Here is a 21,254-nt window from a genome sequence, read left to right as displayed (position 1 = left end):
AAATTTCCTTCCTTTTTAAGGCTGAATGATATTCCAGTCTATGCATATACCACATTTTGTTTATCCATTAATCTTATGAATATCCTGAAAGCAGATATATAATTCGGCCATTGAAAAATCATATACTTCCTTTCTCTGCTACCACCAAATATAACAATAGTCTCTCACATACAGCACTTCTGATGCATTTATAAAGTGTCCATTTCTCACTGAAAGGAATATCTGCTTTCCACACTGGTGAAAAATATTTATGTGTTCCACAAGCACTGTATCACATAAAATGGAAATCGGTTTCATTTTCCATTTATATTAAGAATAATCTTCAAAGTGTCTTGAGAGTTCACTGTGTTTCATTTTCTCTGTGAATAGTTCATCAAATACTCTCTTCTGCTTTGAAGTAAAGTAGTTTATCCAATCACCCACCGCTCCTGGAAAAATTGGAAATGTATCAGACAAGAACCAATTTAAATGTATAGTCACAAAAGAAATCTTTCAGGTTTATAATAAAATGTGAACAATTTTATCTCTTGGTGATAAGATGATGGGAAAATTATTCTTTTCTTCATTTGTTTGTTGTTTCTAATTCCTTCAGTAACAGTTACATATTAATTTGTACAGTTTAAAAAGTTATTTCTTAAAAAGAAATGAAGATTACGAATATATAAATATCCTAGGTTTTATGATAGAAGGCATAAAAATATCTCACCTAAACTTAATCAAAATATAAAGCAAAGTAGACATAATGGTGCTTCATTTATTTCCCTGCCTATGCACCTCTACAGAAGTAGTTATGCCGATAACATACCACGGGGGTGGGTAATTGGTCTCATTTTTAAAAAAAATATTTTACAATATCGATAACAAAGAGTTGAAAATATAATCATCAAGTTACTCATATGATGCTTTCACCTTCAATATAAGGTGTCTGGAAATTGAAATAAAGTATATACAGCTGACCCTTAAAAAATGCAGGGGTTAGGAGCACTGACCCCCTGTCCCAATGGAAAATTTGCATGTAACTTTTACTCCCCCAAAACTCAACTAATAGTCTACTATTGACTGGAAGCCTTACTAATAACATAAACAATCAACGCCTATTTTGTATGTTATATGTATTATATACTGTGTCATTTCAATAAAGCTGAAAAAAAGAAAATGTTATTAAGAAAATCATAATAGCAAATACATTTACAGTATTTGTTGAAAAAAATCTATGTATAAGTGGTTCTGTGCAATTCGACTGTGTTGTTCAAGGGTCAACTGTACTTCGCACAGTCCCCTGGCCTCTCCTGATTGTCCAAGTCACCCTCTCAGCCCTGGCCTCAGCGTCAACCTCTCAAGATTGCCCTTCTCATTTTCATTATGCACACTATGCCAAACTCCAACCCTGGATATTATCCGCCATGGTCCTTTGCCCCTGCTGGCCCTAAGCTTCATCCTTGGAGTGCAGGTACATGGAGCCAGTAATGCATCATTTTAGCCTTCCATCATGGACTGTCTGATATTGTTCTCTACTATCTTTTCCTTCCAATTAGCTTGTGCACTATTTCAGGTTAAGGGCTGTGATGTATTGCTTGTGTATTCCTGCAGTACCAAATCCAGTGCTGACCATATAGTGGGTGCTCAATAAAGCCCATGGTCTGATTGAATGTCAGACAATGTCATCTAAAGCAAAGAAATATATTACCATTTAAGAAATATTTGATGGTGTCGATTCCTAGTCCAAAAGACTGAGTTTAAGAAGAAGTGAAACTTTTCTGTTTAGGGAAAAGAAGAGGGGTCAGGGGCAAAGAGAAAAAGTACCAGAGTGAAGATCCCAAAGTAAGGAAATGACATTGCTTCTGAAACATACCAATTGGGGCGTAAGGTCAGCTTCACGAGGTCCTTAGAAGAACAATATCAATATTATTCATGTTACTTATCTAAATTCTTTGGTCCTTCCTGGTTTTCCCTTCTGACTTCTGATACAATTCACCTGAACCACTGCCATCTTCTTTCAACTGACCTGACATGTGTTTGCTTGGTTTCTGATGTATTCTTTCACTCTTTTACTTTTTCTAAAAATTCTTTTAAAAAAATAACACAGTAGCTGTATATTCAGGTTAGAGAAAATACGTATATGCAAAAGAAGATAAAAATCAAGGTAATATACTCAGCTAACATGGCTAATGAATTGGTTAGCATGCATTCTTCCAGATGTTCTTCTTTGCAAACATATAAGTACATGTAAACTACATTTTAAAACACACAATTATAACCTGCTTTTTTCCCACTTATTATATACATTGGTCATCTTCCCATATTAGTATTTATATACCTACAATGAAAGTTATGGTAAGTAGAGTAAGAGTGTTTGGATTCAAATCTTGACTTTATCAGCTACTAGTTGTGTGCCTTTGGACAAGTTATTCAGGTGGATGATGTCTCAGTAAAACATGAGTAACATAAACACCATCCTCAAAAGTCTGCTGTCAAAATCAAGATAAATCAAGTAATGTACCGGACTCACAGTGGAGTTATTTTTACTCTATAGTTTTCATGACTCCATAGTAAATCTCTGCATGGATGTGCCTTGATATGTTAAACAGTTTCTGATTAGTGACATTTTAAATGCATTCTAAGATTTCATTGTTATAACCAATATTGCAACATATGTCCTGTCCATATATCTTTCCATTCTTCTATAATTCTTCCCCTAAATTTTGGCATGTATGGGCCCTAGGACTTCTGAACTTGTGTGGACTACTCTGTATCCTTGCTTGTCACCTTATCTCCCTGGCTGCCATAGTCATTTTCTAGAATACCAATCTATTCTGAATTTAAAGTAAAGACAGCTGCAGGCACAAATTCTCCTCTGTAAAGTAAGAAATATCTCTGTGTGCCAAGGAGTCTAAATCAACGACTTTAGTAGCTTTTTGAAACTATTACTTTCAGAAGATAGATTTCCCCTACTCCCACCCTGTCCAGCAAATGGAAGGAATGAAGAGAATTGTCTCTATTGCCCCATCCTTGTGTTTAATTCCTCATATAGTTTGAATTTACCAAAAGGTACTTATGATGACTAGTATCAGTGAGGATGTTTCTAGTGTTAATCTGTGCTTTGTTAGATCTAATATGAAGAAACCACTTTTAGAGAGAACTTAAATGCTTTTGAATTAATGTTGTCAGCTACATGATTTTACCTAGAAATATTTGCTAGGGTCACAAGTGTGGCAAGTAAGAAATTAACTCTATTATCGTTAGAGTAAAACCTCTCAAGTTTGCAGGATAAAATGTGTGAATACTGAGAGTTTGCTAATCAGATCTCAAAGGGCACTGGACTCTACTAAATACCAGAATTTCCTCTTTTCTCATCATCCTCTTTACCGTGGTCCTTCCCAACTACTCTGTTTCTCATTTCACCTTCCTTCATGCATTCTTTTCTAAATTCTTCCTGTCTTCCCTTTATCCTCTCTCCCACTCTTCCTAATTCTTTTCTTGACCCTGCCTCTCTCTCAAGCTCTCATATAATCTTGCTCCTGTCCTCCACTACCAAACTTCTTAGAAGAGTGGTTTCTATTTGCTGCTCCCTTCTTTATATTTCATCTCTTCAAACCCTTCAGCCTGGTTCCTAGCCCTACTCTGAGAATTTGCTGATAAATAAATGGTCATGTTTGACCCTGGCTTTCTTCCTAATTCTGGCTGATATCTTTTCTTGGCTTGTCTAGGGCTGTTTCATTCCCATTGATGTTAGGGTCCCTAGGGCTCTCACCTCTCTCCCTTTCTCCACTAGCCCTTCCACTTACCCTGAATAATTTTACCAAATTCCACAATCTGCTGATGGCTCTTAAACTGACTTCTCAGCTGAGCTCCACCTAATAGTGACTCACCACCACTGCCCAAATTACGATCATCAGTGTTTCATACCTGGACTATTACAACTTCTTTACAGGACTTTCTGCCTCTACATTTATCCTCTTCTAATCAATTTTCCACTCTGACTCTACTATTTTCTAGGACACATGCCTGACCATGTCAGATCCCTTTTAAAACAGCAAAAAGACTGGGGACGGGAGGTTGGGGGAGGCCTTCTTATGATGTCTGTCAAAGCTTTAGCTCTCTGGCCCCAAACTTCATCTCCCTCATTTTGCTTCACACATCATATACCACTCCAAGCTTGTTCTTTCTGGAAAATACCATCCAATTCCATGATGGTTCTGAGCTTTTTGTCTTGCTGTTAGCTCTTGTAGGAATGTATTTTTTTTCCCTGTCAGTTTCCTGGTAAAATCCTTCTCATGTTCCAGTCCCAGGTCCAATGTGATCTCCTCACCTACTTTCCTAAGAAAAAAATTCTCTCTCCCTTATTTATGATGCTATTCACTTTTACTCATACTAGTAGCACAGTTGTTATGACCTTGCATTACTATTTAGATGATGACCTTCTTAAGACTATATTTTTATTTCATTTTTAACCTTAGTTCTTAGAAAATAGTTTATTAATACATATTTACTGAATTGGATTCTTTCCTTCCTCTCAGTCTCGGTTTTGTAACTATAAGGGGGGAAAAAAAATGAACCACCAAAAAGGACAAAAATAATTTGCTAAGTTGAATATAATATCTGATCTATAAGAGTTGGCAAATATTTGTTTTGGGAGGAATTATATTCAGATTGGCCAAAGAATGAAAATAAATCTGTGTACAGAAATCCATAAAATTTGTCTTTGTAAGTTATTTGAAAAATGTTAAATCATTTTTCCTCCAGATCTGGATTAAATTCACATGGATTTCAAAGCAATTCTATATCCAGATACGCCCAACCTGCTTCTAAGCTACATGTTAAGAATTAGTGGAGATTTATTTCTTTTTCTTTTAGTTTCATGCAAAAAGGAATATCCTGAGCTAACAATCCCAACTCTCTCCATCTCTTATTTCTGCAAGGTAAGTTAATTTGATTGGTGAGTTTGGGAAAATGCGCTGTGCACATTTGTCAGCCCTTTTCTCTCTCCTGAAGAAAACATGTCATGTACTGCACTCCATCAGGCCCTAAGTGACCTTCTCCAAGTCCAGGGACAGGACTGCATTTGACTGGCCATGACTAAAAGTATGTTTCTAAAATTCAAGATAAATTATTAGCAAATACATTGGGCTGCAGACCTGAGACACATTCCTCAAATAACTTTATCATTTCCGTCTGTTTGATTCCTGTATCTTTCTCTCAATTTGTTCCTAACCGGATGTGGAGACCTCAAAGTCTGAAAAGAATGCAATTCAAGAATTTCATTTAATAAACATTCACTGAAGGGACCAAGTATAATAAGTTATGCAAGATATGGGATGCACGATGGTGCAATGAGGATTTAAAATGGTAAAATAGAACTACTTTCAAATACAAATAAGTTCCAGGCAAAGCACATCTCTTTCTGACTTACCTTTCCTAAATACCAGGTTGCTATTAGTTGTGAGGGCACAGATGGTCTTATTTGGATCACAGTTTTCTTTGGCTGCATTATTTTTCATTTCCTTGAATGATGTTTTCCAAGCAATCTGATTAATTTCACTGTCACTCAAATTAATACCAAGGAAAGTAGTTATTTTCTTTATGCTTTTAGAAAGATCCTGAGCAATAAGCAAATTAAAAAAAAAAAAAGTGTTACTTCTCAAAACACTAATTCATTCCCTTAAATCAGAAAACAGAATTGATTGATTTCTTATATTAGCTTATTTTGACTTAGATTTTGATTGTTGAAATATTAAGAAGGACTTACTTTCTTCATTTCTTCATAGAATATAAATAGAACATTTTTATCATTTTTGTGGTCTTCCCAGCTTAAAACGTGATCAAACCAGGATCCATACACAACTAGAAGAAAAGAGAATTGTTGTGCAAATATTAAACATTATGGCTTTGGGTCCCTGTGTTCTTCTCACTTCAGCAAAGTTATCAAATAAGGTACCTAAACATTAGATTCAAGAATGAAAAAGTTTTCCTTAGAAGAGCTCAATTTTACTATATTTTCAACTAAATACAATATTGTGAAATGAGGCTGGATAGCTAAATCTTTTAATAAGGTTGTGCTGGGGTTTTGTTTTTTTTTTTTCTTATTTCTAGTGAATATTTCTTTATCAGCAGAATGACAGTAGAAATTGTAATACACATTTTCACTATAATTGTGTTCTGATAACTACTTTAAATGTTGGAATAGAAAAGTATTGAGAATTTATCATTTCTTCTTGTAAAGTGACATGATTTTTATAATTAATTCCTTAGCATAAAAAATTTATAAATTTCCTCCTACAGGAAAAAAAAAAGAATTTTATTCAGGTATCTTAGTTTAAGGTTGGAAAAATACAGACTTAGAAATTTATTACTAGTTGATATTATCTCTTTTTTGTTGTTTTTAATTTGACAGACTTAAAAAATCTCCAGGGCTTAAAAGTGAAGATTATCATGCAAAATGACCTCTATAGCAGTGATGATTAAAAACAGTGAGGAAATTCTTGTCACCCCAGAAAGTTGACTAGCTTGACAATCTAAAGCATAAAACATAATACTTTAAAATACTACATATACATCTTTCCACACACCTTTATCATCCAAAGATTTAATACTAGTCATCAAAGGGCTACTCTACTATTTCCTAAAAATCTGCTATTGATTCATTTAGTAAACATTTATTAAGCCAGACATTGTACTGTATACATTTTGCACATTAAAACTTTAAATAAAGATATAATTAACTCCAAACTAACTGCAATTTTTCATGGCTTCAGCTCCTGAGGAAGCAAAGGGCAAAACAATAACTATAATGTATTTTTGAAACAAGAATTTCTGGGGCTATAGTAATATCATTAGAATCGGCCCAAATTTCTACTACCCCTTAGACCCAGAGGGCTGTATAATAAGAACTGGTGCTTAGAAGAGCTGCTCCCATTCAGTTTTCAGTTATCAGCAATCTCACTGCTATTTCAATGACCTCTCATAACACTATGCCTTAGAATTACCTACCGGATCGGTGGTAAGGGGTTTATCTTGTAAGAACGGCCAACATTTTCCCAAGCACAAACATGTGCTGGGAGGAAGACTGATTTTCCTTCCATGAAAATTTAGGAAGTTAACTGGTCTCTAATTCCCCAGACTAGTCTCACGTTCTCAACCCACTTCCTACTAGCAGCTGCAGCACAGCCTTCGTGGATAATGTCATTGCCTAGAGTTGCCTATGCTGTGGAAGCCCTCAATACTTTCGGGGCAGCCCATGCTTCTGCAGCTGGAGGTTGGGCAGGGATAGAGACCAAATGTCATACCACGGGAAGGTAGGGAGTATGGGGAAAATGCTTTTTTCCCCATCCTTCACTTAATTACAGAATTATTCTACCACCTCCTGGCTTTAATATATGCCTGGATGCGCACCCCCCCCTTCTGTCATCCAAAATTTTTCATTCCCCTGAAATGGCCCTGAATATAAATTGGTCTTTCTCAACCAACTCATGTTTCTTAGGGTCTGGAGAGCAAGTTGGCAATCTCACTGCTTTCTATGAAACTCCTCCCTCTGATCCAGGCTTCTTTGAGATTTATGTCCTTTGACTATATCACTCTTTCCATCCTTGTTTCACTGAGAAATCAACCTTCTGCTGTCTCCTCTACAGTCACTGAAGACTCTGATTTTAGATTACAATCTTCTGCATCATCTCAAGTCTTGCTATCAACTGCAGTGACTTTAATGGATAGCATCTAGCAGACCTTCCTCTGACTATTTTTGTCTCCTTTCTGTCTTTGCTTTCTTCCCTTCGTTCATCCCCAATACCTTTAACTTCCTTGCTCTCTTATAGTTCATTTTAATCACCTGAAAAACACCTGATATTGAATCAAAATACTTCACCTATTCACCTTATCCACTGCTGTTGAGTTCTGCTGAAGAAATTTATATAATCCTGTATTTACACTACTGCAAATTCATTTTTCCAGCCTTAAGGACCCCAAGGCTGCCCAGCAAACTGATTTGTCCTGCATTAACACATTCTCCTATTCGTCAGCTGTTTCAAATCTTCTGTACTTTCTGCAAACTTTCTGCCCCACTCACATAGTTATAATGAGCATCTTAGTTTCTAGAAAGCACCCTACTGATAGGTAATTGCGCAGAAAACAAAACTCACAGTGATGAAGTAGCCTAGGAAATATAGAGTTCTAATATACAGCTGGAGAGGGGGCTATAGAGAATAAAAAGTAAAACGCTGATATGATTTTATTGATATGTTAAAACCTCTAGATATTGCCAGAAGACAATCTACAGTTATTGTTTAATTTGAAAACCTAAAGTGTATTTGTAAACTGAAAGATAAATTAAATAATTAGATAAATATATAGCTATCTATATCTTTATTGTACTGTCTTTTCATATAATGTGTATTTATGTTTATGGTTTGAAGACAGATGTAGGATATCATAATGTCTGACTTGTAAAATAATCTTTCTTGGTAAATGTCTGCTTATAACATTTCCACCCTAATGTGAAATTATTTAAAAGTCTTTGCGTCTTTAAAAGTCTATAACAGAATAAGTGAGTAGATTTTTACAGCAAATTTTAACCATTACATAATTTGAACTTTTAAATAATTTTTAAAATAGTTTCATTAGTCCTATTTTGTGTTAGGACCTTCGAATGGTTAAGCTATTATCTAAAATCACACAGAGAATAAATTATTGTCAGGACTCGATCTCAGGTCTTATGCCCTATAGACTGTTTTTTCTACTACATTGTGTTGTCATCTGCAAAAGAAATAACCTTCCCCTCAAAAAGTCTTTGGAGAACATCCCTGAAACACAGTCACATACTTAAAACACACACAAACTACACACGGAGGAAAACAAACCTTACCTTATAAGTAGTAAAATGTGAAGCCACTGCTCCCACCTGAGTAAATTAAAAGCTTTACTGATTCGGTGACATTTCCCAGTGTCAACAGAGTTTGCCCAGGCTGGATTACCCAATTGTAGAATACTTACAAGTCAAATCCCTTTATAATTAAAAATCTATTAACCCACCTAAGACAGTATAAAAGAATCACCTGAGATATTTTTTCCAACTACACTCTGCCCTTCCGGATATTCTGCTGCAACTCCTGATAATGTGATAACAAAGGCAAATGTTCCTTGACGCTAGTTTGCTTCCCTGTGTAGGGCCTGGGTTGGCCTTTCTGTGGCTACATTCATAGAAACATAATCTCTAGCGTAGGAGCAGTAACAGTAAGCTACCTTGCCCTAGTCGGACCATACCCAGGGGCTATTTTGTCTCCTGGGAACTGTGAAGTTATAGAGACATGGCCGAATTAGAGCTCATGCAGTTGTGGGAAGAGGAATGGTGAACACAGTGCGTAATAGTGGGAGACAAACACAACTTTTTTTTTCTTGAGAAAAAGCAGACTCAAGGTCTGTTTTAAAAAAGTAATTTATGTGTTTAAACTACTTATTCCAAAAATGGAATTGGAGCAGAGTGAGGCATGCTAACTATCTTCAAATATTTAGAAGGCTAACATGTGAAAGAGAAATTAATGATTGGGGGACAGTTTTTAGTCTTGTTTTGTTTTGCTGGACAAGTCATGGTATAGTGGTAAGAGCAGAGATTTTGGACTGACCCCTGAATTTAAATCTTGGCTCTGCTCCTTATTCGTTACATGTCTAAGGACAAGTTATTTGGCCTCCCAAGGTCTTCATTTTCCTCACCTGTAAAATGAGGATAACAAAGTCTCCTTCATGTGTTCTAGTGAGGGTGAAAAGAGATCATGTTTGCATAGCACTTAGCTAAGTGTCTGTATCATACGGTAAGAATTTTTTTTAAAAAAAGTAGCAAGATGAAATGTGTTGCTTTGAGGCAGGAGTGGGGTGTAAACCTGCTGTCAAGATTAAAAAGTTCAAGCTTAGCCTCTACAGTTCTTGGAGATGTTGTAAAGTGATTCAAACATTAGGTGGGTGTTTTAAGCAAACTTTAATGTATCTGTCATTCCTGAAACTTTGATTCTACTAAAAGTGTGCCTTTAAGAAGGAAATAGAGGAATTAAAATACTGTGAAAATAGCATATTATTCCAAAGGAAATAGAACAAAACAAAGTATTAAACCCTATTTCTGTTGAGTTCCCAGTGTCTTCATGTTAAGGTTACACTTGCTGTGGCCTCTCTTAAATTAACAAGCAAAAGCTTAACAATTCACAGGAAAACAGCTAAACTAACAATTAAGATCTACTTTAAGCCCTATAAGAGGTAAAATCCTTTGGGTACACACCATTCCCAAATCATGTCTTTCCTACTTCGGTATTGTTTTGGTATATTATTTTTGTTGAATACATCTTGGGAATTCAGAATAGTTTTTTTTAAGTGCTCCAGACACCACTGAGTCAGGAAAAAATGAATAAATTTAAAGGTCATGCATGGTAGAAGGACCAACATGCGCTGCCCAGCTCAACCAAATGATCTATCATTGTGGTGTTTTCAGAATAAATTACTTTCTGTTAGTTTTTATAAAACCAAGTGCTAAAATGGCTAATTTTTTCACACTGGTTTATTTGGTGGATTGGGGGTGGAGGGTTGTGTGTACCGTTTGTGCTGTTTTGTTTTCCATGCAGTTATATATATAGCATGTTTCAGTCTACTTGTCTAGGTTTAGACTTCACTAAAAAGACTAATGATATATGAAAAAAAGATGCTTGATCAGAATTAATCTGTTTTGAAAACATTCATACCAGCTAATAAGAAATTGTCAGTATGTTCTACCCACAGGTTATAAGAAAAACTGTAAAAAAGCAAAGTCGAAAAGAACTGCTTAGAAGAAGCAAAAGAATAATCTATTCAAAAGTATTTCTGAAAGCAGGCATTAGGACCCATTTAAGCTTTTGGAAAATGCTTTCATTTTGAGCAGAAAGTTTCATTGTACATTATGAATAAAAATCATTATTATACTTACCCTTTCCTTTTAGAAAAAGTTCTAAAAACGTAGCCCAGGTTTCAACACTGGGGAGATTAGGGTTATCTTTGTAGTAGTGGAATAGAGAAACAGCTGTGTCTTTTGGATTCCTAACGATGTAGATAATCTGTTAATTTAAAAAAAAAAGAAAAAGGTCAATTTATTTTGGGGTGGAAATAACCCCAAAACAAAATATTTCCTAAAAAAGAAATTAGCAGCCATACTTGCCTGTGCGAGTCACAATTTTTTGGCAGCTTCAGCTGATTAGTAAACACAAACTTAGGCCAGTGTTTCTTAAAACTTAATGCAGATTCTGACTCAGGGAGTTGAGGATGAGGCTGGCATCCTGCATTTCTAACAAGCTCCCAGGTGATGTTGATACAGCTAGCCCAACAACTACACTTTTTCAATTTATGTGCTAAATTTGGTCCTATCTTTCTAGGGTCAGACATGAGAAATCCCTATTCATTTGCAGGACAAAATTACTTTTTAAATATCCACTTATTATAAAACATGATGTCTTACAAATTGTCTACTCTTATTTACAAAAAGAATGATGTTTTGTAATTTCTCTCTTTTTTTTATAATTCAATCCCCCAAAGCTTAAAGAATTTGAGATACTCTCCCGATTTACATGAACATTGCAATTTAATTCAATTCAATAAATATTTATTTAATACCTACAGTGTATCAGGCAATGTGTAACTTTCCAAGTCCAAGGGATATAATGCTGAGCAGGACAGAAATGGTCCCAGACCTCTCAAAACTTACAGTCAGGTGAGGGAACATTCTTGACAATGCAGTGTTATGAGAGTTACAACGGGGAAGTATAGAGTGCAATAGAAGCATCTAAAAAACTTAGGAAACCAGTGTGAAAAGCTGGATATAATAGGACTATTCTTCAATTACAGTCAATATTGCATGAGTACCAGATGTTCCACCTGCTTTTTTGACAATCAGAGTGGACACAGTTTACTTAGATAAGAAAGTATTTGCTGAGTCATTTTTAATATGTAACTATCTTTCTGTAGTTCATAGAACAAGTGCTGTGCATGACTCACAGAAACAGCACCTGCTCCTCCTTTCTTGAGAGATGTGTAAAGGCCACTGTGCACAGGAATGAAGAACCACCTTATCCCACCCCAGGGAGTAACTGCAGAGTAACCCAACACCTCAGCCTTTTTCTAGGTTCTCTAGGCTTCATGAGCAAATTCACAGAACCCCAAGTCTGAGACTACAGTTTAAAAATCCATTGCTTAAACAAAAGGTGATAAAACAGCAGAATTTTTAGCCATCAGTTAATTTTTTTTTTTTTTTTGGTTAAAGAGAAGAGTAATTTAGGACCCTTGAAGAACCCACAAAGACACACATCAGTGTTATCTAGTGGGAAAAACAATGTAAACTATTAATACATATTTTGCCAAAAGAGGTTAAAAGAATGTATTCTGTAACTAGGTATGTTACATATGTTAAATAGACTTATTGTGTTGTTTCACAATATATACAAATATTGAATCATTATGTTTTACATCTGAAACTAATATTATATGTCAATTATACTGAAAAAACACAAAATATATTCTAGGAAATAAGAACTATTAGGGGGAAGTTGAGGGATATGAAGGCAAGGCAAAATAGTACTCTGGAAAAAAATTAAATATTAACTAAATATCATGAAATGATCTGAAAATATAAATTTCGTGTAAGAGAGTTTGGAAACAAAAAAGGAGAGACGAAGATTAGGAAGAAAATATAGAAGGTTGAGTATGTTTGAGAGCTGGTGAGAAAAGACTGGAAGAGGAATTTTCTGTCTGACAGGCTTTGCTGCGGCTGGTAGGGCTTGTCCAGCTGCTAAGCCTGCAGGGCTAGGCTATTAGCAACAGAGGACACACCCTCTTGGGAGAGAGAGTCTCATTCTTCAGTAGGGATCACACTGAAAGGTACAGTAAAGTGATACCTTTACTGTAGTAGTTTAAAGAAGCACCCTGATCTTTCCTAGCTTCAGTTTCTTTGCTTATGAAAGGAAAAATATTCACTCCTGTCGTTTTTGAAATATGTCTATTAAACACAGCTCAGTCTCTGGTAGCCACTTGTTATTGTTATTTCAACACCCTGAGTAAAGGTTATTTAGCTCCCTGGACAAATTTTCTCCCCAAATCTCTCTGTCTTAGAGACAGTCTGCTTGAAATAAAAATGCTTGGTTGAGTAATAATGTACTCAAGTTAGTACACCTTCACCTGTTCTGATAGATTTGCTGGGGATAAAGGCAAAACTCTGACGTTTGCCTCTGGTTGACCGTGTTTACTTTTCTTTGGGCAGAAGAGTAAATGGTATGCATGGAGACGTGATCATAGAGTTATACTCGTAGGAAGATCTGCTTTGATTTATATACATTTGACTGGTAGGTTATTTTTGTTTTTATTTTTAGAATATGGCTGACATTGTTTAAAAAGGCCCAATTACTGGGACCTTGTTACAGTGGACATATGTATCTTGCCTTTGCTTTTCAAATGTTATTCTTTTTTTTTTTCCTGATCAAAACAGAATTTGAAAATGTTTCTTATACAGACATTTGTAAAGAAAATAAAATCTAACCCTAATGTCATACCATAAAAAACCACTCGGCATGCTAATATATTTACATCTAGACTTTTTTATGTGTGCAAATGTATATTTTAACTAAATTGAAATTATTCGATATTTATGTACTTAAAATATGATTTCTACTTAAACTTATTCCATAAGAATTACTCCATGAAAACATAAATTTGAATAAGAAATACATAAAAATATAAAATAGCCTTTCAAATTTTAGTTAACTTTAAAAATAATGTGTGTATTTTAATAATAGCTTGAGGTAACTGTTCTTTAACAATTTATATATAACATTTTTTATTCTTTTCCTATATAATCCCTTGCAAAAAATGATAGATAAAATAATTAAAATAATGTTAAGGCAATTTTTCTTTCCCTTAACACCAATATTTAGAGTAAAAAAAACTAAAACCAGATTTAGAATAAAGTAAAACATTGTCTAGTGTAATTACAGTTCACATTTCTTTCATTACTGAAAGATTATTAAAATAATTTTTATGAGCTAAATACTGCAGTAACACCTATACATGCATTGTCTTATTTAATCTTTGCCACACTGCTTGAAATGGATACCATTATTCCTGTGTCAAATGAGGAAACCAAGGCTCAGAGAGCATCGGCAATTTTCTAAGGTAACACAGTTTGAAAGTGACAGAGCAAGAATCGAAGTTCAGTTCTGTGGGATTCACAAGTATCTGCCTTTCACCATTGAACTTACCTTGCATTGTTTTTGTTTGATATCCATTGGTAGCATGTTATAGCTCAAATGTGTTGGAATAACTCTTTTCTTATAATACATTTTTAGCTCTTCAAATTTAGAAATGTCTCCTAATTCTATTGGAGATGTTAGAGTAATTCCAGCATTGGGGATGTTCTCAATGACTTTAGCAATCCAGTGAGTACCTTCGTAGAAAAATAAAATAAAGTACACTTTTAATTAAATGATACTCTTGATGAAATGAAGATAGAAAATTAGCATGAGGTTATAAAAGCAATGGATGCATTAAGATGTTAATTCATTTTATAAGAAGAATAACATTTTAAAAGCATGAGGAAATATAAGAACTATATATGCTGTTTCCTCAGCTTGAAATATGCTAACACTATGCTAACACTCACCTCTAGCACCTTCTCCAATTTGCAAACACATAGATCTTTCTACATATAATTCCTACTGGTCCTGCAAGCTCATGTATCTTGCTCTTTTATAAACTTTATTCTGAGTCCCTACTCCCTCGACATAATTGCTGACCCTTCATGTCCCTCAAAGTAGCACACATTAGAGTACACTTGCCTTTGTTTATATTCATGCCTATCTCCCCATTTCCACCTTGAGAATAGATACTGAATTTTATTTGTATGTGTAGATACAGAGTAGTTGTACAAGTAAAGCATTTGAATAATGAACAAATGTTATACTTAAGCATCATATATTTAAACAAAGTAGTAAACTTGCTACTTTGAAGTCTGGAAGGAAGACCACTTAATGTTTACATAAAGCAAATATGGATGTGCCCCAAAGTTGTAGACATTAGTAAGTTGGAACAGAGGAAAATTTGGTTGGGGAGGATGCTTTGCTAATTTGAAAACAATGTCCTTGAAGAGTTTAAATCAGCCCTAGTTTCCATTTATCTCATTACAATTCCAATGAGATACAATATTAACAAATTTACAGTTGAATAAATATTTAAACAGTGATCTCATTTGTATTGTTTTAAATTTAAGACTATTTTAGGTTATAATGTTAATGTCTTAAATATTTATAATTATAATATTTATATAAATGTGATTCATATAGTAATGATAGTTGTATTATTTTAACAAAATATATTGATTTCTTCCAAAAGAGAGAGAATACACAGTTTTGCGCTACTAAAGGGGAACTCCTGGCAGCTGGTAGGAAGATGTCAATTTATAGGCACCCATACGTAAAATGGAAGCCTTATATATGGTATAAACTAGCCACCTGTTCCAAGAACCTTAAAAGTATCATAAATTGCTTTCTAAACTAATATATCAACTTCAGGTAAGATATGTTTATTTATAGAGCAACATATTGCATAGTAAGAATACTGAGGTACTTTGGAGGCAGTCACTTAACTTCCATTTGCAGGAGTATTTTCCAACGAAAGAGATACATACATGTTTTATATTTATTCTGAAAAAGCACTCTAGGAGACCTGGCCCTATGTGATCTCTGTGTCATCCATTGGGAAGGGTTTCTTGGGCCTGACTTACAATCAGATGAAAGGACTATGGTGTACACACAACTTAAAGGGAGCTTGGCTCTTAGTTGCTGAATCCATGATAACAGATATATGGCCATCTCCACATGCCTACTGCTCTGGAAATAGCAACAGGCAATTGGATATAGCCTGGCCATCTCTCTCAGAAACAAAAATAATATATGATTAATTCTGATTATCCACATGATGACATTTATAATAATGGTCCTTTCATGAGTATATACCTATATGTGGGGATAAACTTTGAATAATGAGGCATAAACTTTAATAATAAAAAATATTTATGGTTCTTATTAGCCCAAAAGAAAAAATTATTTATTTATAAATCAATCATTAAGTATAAATTAAACAAACATTATTTATGCCTGGCACAAAGTATAAAGAAAACTTTATAATGTTATAGATATTATGTTTATTACATATATCAACATTTGTATGTCTTCATGAATAAAATAGAAACAAAAGTGTAGTAAAGCTCTAATTTCTCCAGTTGAATTTTCTCAAAGCATATTTTTTGGCTCTCTACTGTCAAAATTTTTTATTAAAACAAGCATTTAGGATACTTTAATTTCTTGTAGAAAATTCTGAAAAACAAATGTTTGGTTAAAATTATTATTATATTTATTTATTATTATTCTATTTCTACATTTAAAAAATACATTAAAGTAAACTTTACCAGATTTTGGATAGGAAACCAGAAACACATCATCTTCTCTTGCACTGAAGGAATCCAGGGAATTTAGAAGTTCTTCTGAAGACATAGTAGAGTAGAGAATTCCCTTGAATTTATGAAGAACACTTGACTGGTTGTGGGATGACATCTTTCATCAAATCAATAAAAAATTATATACTAAACAATAACTTTACACAAAGCACAGAGCAAGTAAGGTCCTAGCTCAATGGCAATGTAATCTTAGAATTATTGAGCTGACATTCCAACTAGAGGAATATATATATACCTTTTGCAATTTTAATAAGAGTAATTTTTAAACCATAACCAAGCCAAAGTCTACTATGAAAATGATGTTATCTGAATTTCACTGATAACACATATTACAATTTCCTCCACTTGTCTCAAAATAGTTTGCATACAAAGCTCTTGAGCTACTAGAATGTAATCACTATATTGAGGAACTAAGGTCAAATCCCTTGGCCTAAATAAGGAAAGACTTTCAGTGGCTATAATGGATTACATCATTGTGGAAATGATTAAGAAAATTGAACTTCTTCTTGTTAATATTAACATACAGTAGAGGAAGTAGCTAGTATTGCAATTCAAGAAGAGAGAGGAATGGAATGAGAAAAAAATAAATTCTAGAAATTGGCAGATAAATCTGTGACTAAGATAAACCTTATAGGCAATAATTTAGGAAAGAGAACGTGGGAATCAGGAAATCCAAGCCAAAAAAGAGTTATCTGGAGCTTTGATGTACATAGGAAGTTTTAGGTTAACTAAATAACTCTTGTCTGAGTCATTCTTAGTTTTTGTCACTAATATTATTATCTTCTAGATTCAATCAGATATGGCAATGAGATGCCCAGTTACTTCAGTAAACCCACAGTTGAATCTTTTTTGTTTGCTTGTCTAACCATTAAAAGAAATGTATAGCAACAAAGAAATGTTCAGCATTTTAATTGAGCACAAAAAAGTAGAGGACTATTATGTAAGAAATAACTGAAGAAGACATACATAACATGGTAGAAATGAAATTTAGAATGATCATACACACTATAGATGCAAAAGGGGGTGCTATGGAAAGTAACCTCACAGGGTAATCTGATCATAAATTTCTAACTGGGCAGGTCATAGTGGGTAGTCACACCCCAGGCACATAACTTTTTAATAAAAGGTTTGTCTTTGTCTTAAGCCAGTCCGTTCATTGTTCTTGTGCACCTTCCAAATAAACTGTAACCACTCTCAAAAAAGCACATAATCTTAACTACCCAGCAATCCAATCTCCATGTGACCACCCACAAGAGAGAACATAATCTTAAGTATTCTGTAATCCCATCCCACCTCCACATAATCTTCCTCAGTTCCCTCCTAATCTTAAATGCACAAAAGAAAACTGTAAATTGCTATTCTCCGAAGCATTTTATCTCCATCTTTGAAATCTCACTTCTCGGTGTATTCTCTATGTGGCTCATATAAGTTTTTATGAAAATTCTCTCCAGGTTTGGATGTTTCTTACTTCAACAACATAGAAAATCCCAAAGAATCTAAAAAAAGATTCGAATGAATATGTAAATTGAGTATGGTTGATTGATTATGAGGTTAATATGTGAAAATAATTATATTCTGGTATTTAGCAACATTCAAATCCAAATAGGTGAGTTGTTGTTTTGTGTGTTTATTTGTTTGGTTGGTTGGTTTTGGTTTTGATTTTTATGCCAGCATAATGCTCTTAAACAGTATAGGTTTTCTGTGATTATTTTTGGTGCTCCTTCCATGAGACAAAAGCCATACTCATAAATATCTTCAGGATAGGCCACATTCTCCTTTGGAATGAGCATGGGGGTGCTTTGAGATGATGCCTTTGAAATTTTTAGAAGCTTTTTGTCCAAGCAGATAAGATCTGAGAGACATGCCCTTAATATTCTTAAAAGCCTGTTATCTACCTAGGAGGTATATGAGATAGCAACACATTTTAATCTTTCTGAGGTATCAACAAAGGATCATATGGCCACATCTTTGACTTCCTTTTTACCCTGACACCAGGTTTTGCTGGTAGTGGCATGGATGTGATCTTTGTTCTGAAATCATTTCTTATTTTGAGACACTTTTGCTAGCTAGAAAGGCTGTTGTGGACTCTATTTCCACTAAATTCTAATAAAATATTTGATAATTTCTTCCTTAGTTCACATCTTTCTTCTATTGTTATTATAGACACTAGAAGAAGCCAGTTATCACTTTCAACATTCTGCTTGGAAATCTCCTTAGCAAAGCCACATGTTTGTTGAGTACTCTCTCTGTTTTCCACACTCACTCAGGGGATGGTGTTGCTAATTGTCCTGCCATACATAACTCACACCCTCTTTCATCTGGCCAACAATAATTACTTCTTCACTGTCCTTCGAGAATTTGAAAATAGTGTCTGCAAGGAGTATCAAGCTTCTATTCACTCTCCAGTCCCAAAGTCAGTATCATATATTTTAGATTTTTGTTCCAAAAACACCTCACATTCAGGTACCAATTTGTTTTATTATCTATTTGCTGAATAACAAATATTCCTAAAATGTAGTGTCTTGAGAAAGCAGTATATAATCTCTCATAGTTTTATGGTATTACTGGGCTCAGCTGGGCAATTTTCATGTTAAATCTAGTTAAGGCACCTTTTAAAGTTCAAGGCGTTTTCATGTACAGGACTGTGAAGAAAGAATGCCTGGGATTTGGTATCAGGGTATAAAACAAAACAAAACAAAACAAAACAAAAACAAAAACAAAAAACATAAAGTGCAGTGATTATTTACAGAAATAATAAACTCAAGGAAAATAGTTATTTTTCTTTCCCCATGGTTTTGTGCTGGCTGAAAAATTACTGCTTGGCTATTGCCCATGGGAACATAACACTCTAACAATAAGCTTTCTGCTTCTGTACCCCTGCTTGCACACCCGAACTGTGGGTTGACAGTTAGTAAAAAGAAAAAAATAGACTTGTGTGTTCAAACAGGATGAATAATAGGGGGTTAGGGCTTAAAAACCCTGTACCTCTACATTTTGGGGCTGCTTGATTTGGGGTCTGCATACCCCTGGCAGACCCAGCTGGCTGAATAAAGAGTGCGTTTCCTATAACTCACTGATTTCTGGTGGTCCGAGTGTCTATCGTGGGCTGGTGGCTACAACAGTTTTGATACCAGGGGAGGGTATGATGATAACTTTAAGTTCCAGGATAAAACAAATTCTAGAACAGGAAATGAGAAACAATAAGAACAGTAAGTGGCAGGAAAAAAAAAAGTCAGACAAGGAAATGTCAGTAAATATTCATAGGTAGTAGAAGCAATAAAGTCATAAAGAGTAGTGCAACGTAAGAAATGTCCAGACCCAGAGAGAATTTTATGAGAGATCATTTGAGCCAAAACTGACGTCAATCGTCAATTGCTAGATAGCAAGATCTCAAATGCTTCTGAGATAACAGTTTGCAGTTTCTTTTATGTACTTGGAATTAGGAGAGAATTTCAGGAAGATTACACAAGGTGGGAGAAAACAAGGTGAGGATTAGATTATAGGACAGTTAACAAGATTCTGTGCTCTTGCGGTTATTCCTTCAATTGCTATTTCTTCTGGCATTTCAAATGTGTGTTAATGCACAAGAATAATGGGCAGGGCAATCTTAACATGTCACTAAAGATTTTTATGTCTGGGGCTTGACTACCTACCTTGACCTCCCAGTTAGGAGTTTATGATCAAATTACTCTGTGAGGTTACTTCCAGCAGAACCCCTTTTTCATCCATAGTAGATATGAGTGAACATGGAGCTATGTTATGATACTAATATTTTTATAAGTTTATTTTTCTTTTAGAGTAAGTTTCTCCAAGGCCAGAGCCAAAAAATACTCTTTTAACATATTTTATTAAGTACTTACAATGAGCCAGACATTATTCTGGCTACCGGAAATAGACTGAATAAGACTGAAAGGTACATGCTTTCATGGAAAGAATTCTAATTAAAGAAGACAGATAATAATAATAATAATAAAATAGATTAACAAGAAAATATCTAGTAAGGATAAGTAAAATACAAAACACAAAACCACGGTGGCATGAAATAGAATAACTGGAGGGCTACTTTAGTTTGAATATCAGAGAAAGTTTCTCTGATGAGGGACTGGCCTCCACTCTACATGCAAAGGGTGGTCTTCAGAGAGTTTAAACATGTACTGTATAAGTGAGTGAAAAGAAACTCTGTATAAGTGAGTGAAAAGAAACTCTTCAGAGAGTTTAAACATGTTGTATAAGTGAGTGAAAAGAAATCAATCGCCTTAGGCCAAGGAGTACAAGTATTAAGGAATGTGCTAAGAGAGTTCTGATACTGGTTTTTTTTTTCTTTTCTAGGTGAGGCAATCCTTGGTTGACCTCACAGATTGCAAGGAACTTGTCAGCTTACAATCCTTTCTTTCTTTATTTATTTTTATTTTTTACTCCTACAGCACCTGGTTTTCCTAGGTGATCTCCCATCCAAGTACTAACCAGGCCTGACCCTGCTTAGCTTCCGAGATCAGACGGAATTGGGCTTGTCCAGGGTGGTATGGCCATAGACTCTGATTCTGTTAAGTTGTCCTTACCAGGAGAGCAAATTCTCAGCTGAACCCAGATATAGCCATTTTTAAAATTCAGTGTTGGTGAGTCAAACTTTGCTTTTAATTTGTCTGTTTACGTCATTGTTTTATTTTTCTCTTGTGGAGTGTTTTCTTGTCTTTGCTACAAGTTGAGGGAGGTTTCTAGCAAAGATGAAATAACAGAGAGCTGGCAACTAAAAAAG

General features: G+C 34.7%; 1 protein-coding gene and 1 pseudogene across 1 annotated transcript; both read right to left on the bottom strand.

The window, feature by feature from the left end:
* Positions 1-309: 309 nt before the first annotated feature.
* Positions 310-16,595, bottom strand: LOC105306544 (sulfotransferase 6B1-like). The gene is made up of 6 exons (XM_011381595.1): positions 16,451-16,595; positions 14,247-14,431; positions 10,934-11,060; positions 5,747-5,841; positions 5,411-5,597; positions 310-428 (listed from the first exon to the last, which is right to left on the bottom strand). Exons 1-6 carry the CDS (start codon positions 16,593-16,595, stop codon positions 310-312), a joined length of 858 nt encoding a protein of 285 aa, XP_011379897.1.
* Positions 16,596-20,913: 4,318 nt separating this feature from the next.
* LOC111732333 lies at positions 20,914-21,032 on the bottom strand (annotated as a pseudogene).
* Positions 21,033-21,254: the final 222 nt, after the last annotated feature.

This window comes from Pteropus vampyrus, unplaced genomic scaffold, assembly GCF_000151845.1.
Source record: "Pteropus vampyrus isolate Shadow unplaced genomic scaffold, Pvam_2.0 Scaffold444, whole genome shotgun sequence".
Classification (NCBI taxonomy): Eukaryota; Metazoa; Chordata; class Mammalia; order Chiroptera; family Pteropodidae; genus Pteropus; species Pteropus vampyrus.
Note: the sequence above shows the minus strand (reverse complement) of the source record. Positions and strands in the feature narration are given on the sequence as shown.

Bases quoted from the DNA above. Each gene is read 5' to 3' on its own strand.
- LOC105306544 (XM_011381595.1), bottom strand. From the start codon at position 16,595: ATGTCATCCCACAACCAGTCAAGTGTTCTTCATAAATTCAAGGGAATT. The intron at 11,061-14,246 runs GTAAGTTCAATG...TTAAATTAACAG, and splicing joins TCAAACAAAAACAATGCAAG to ATTATCTACATCGTTAGGAA. The intron at 5,842-10,933 runs GTAAGTATAATA...CTTTTCTTCTAG, and splicing joins ACTTTTTCTAAAAGGAAAGG to TTGTGTATGGATCCTGGTTT.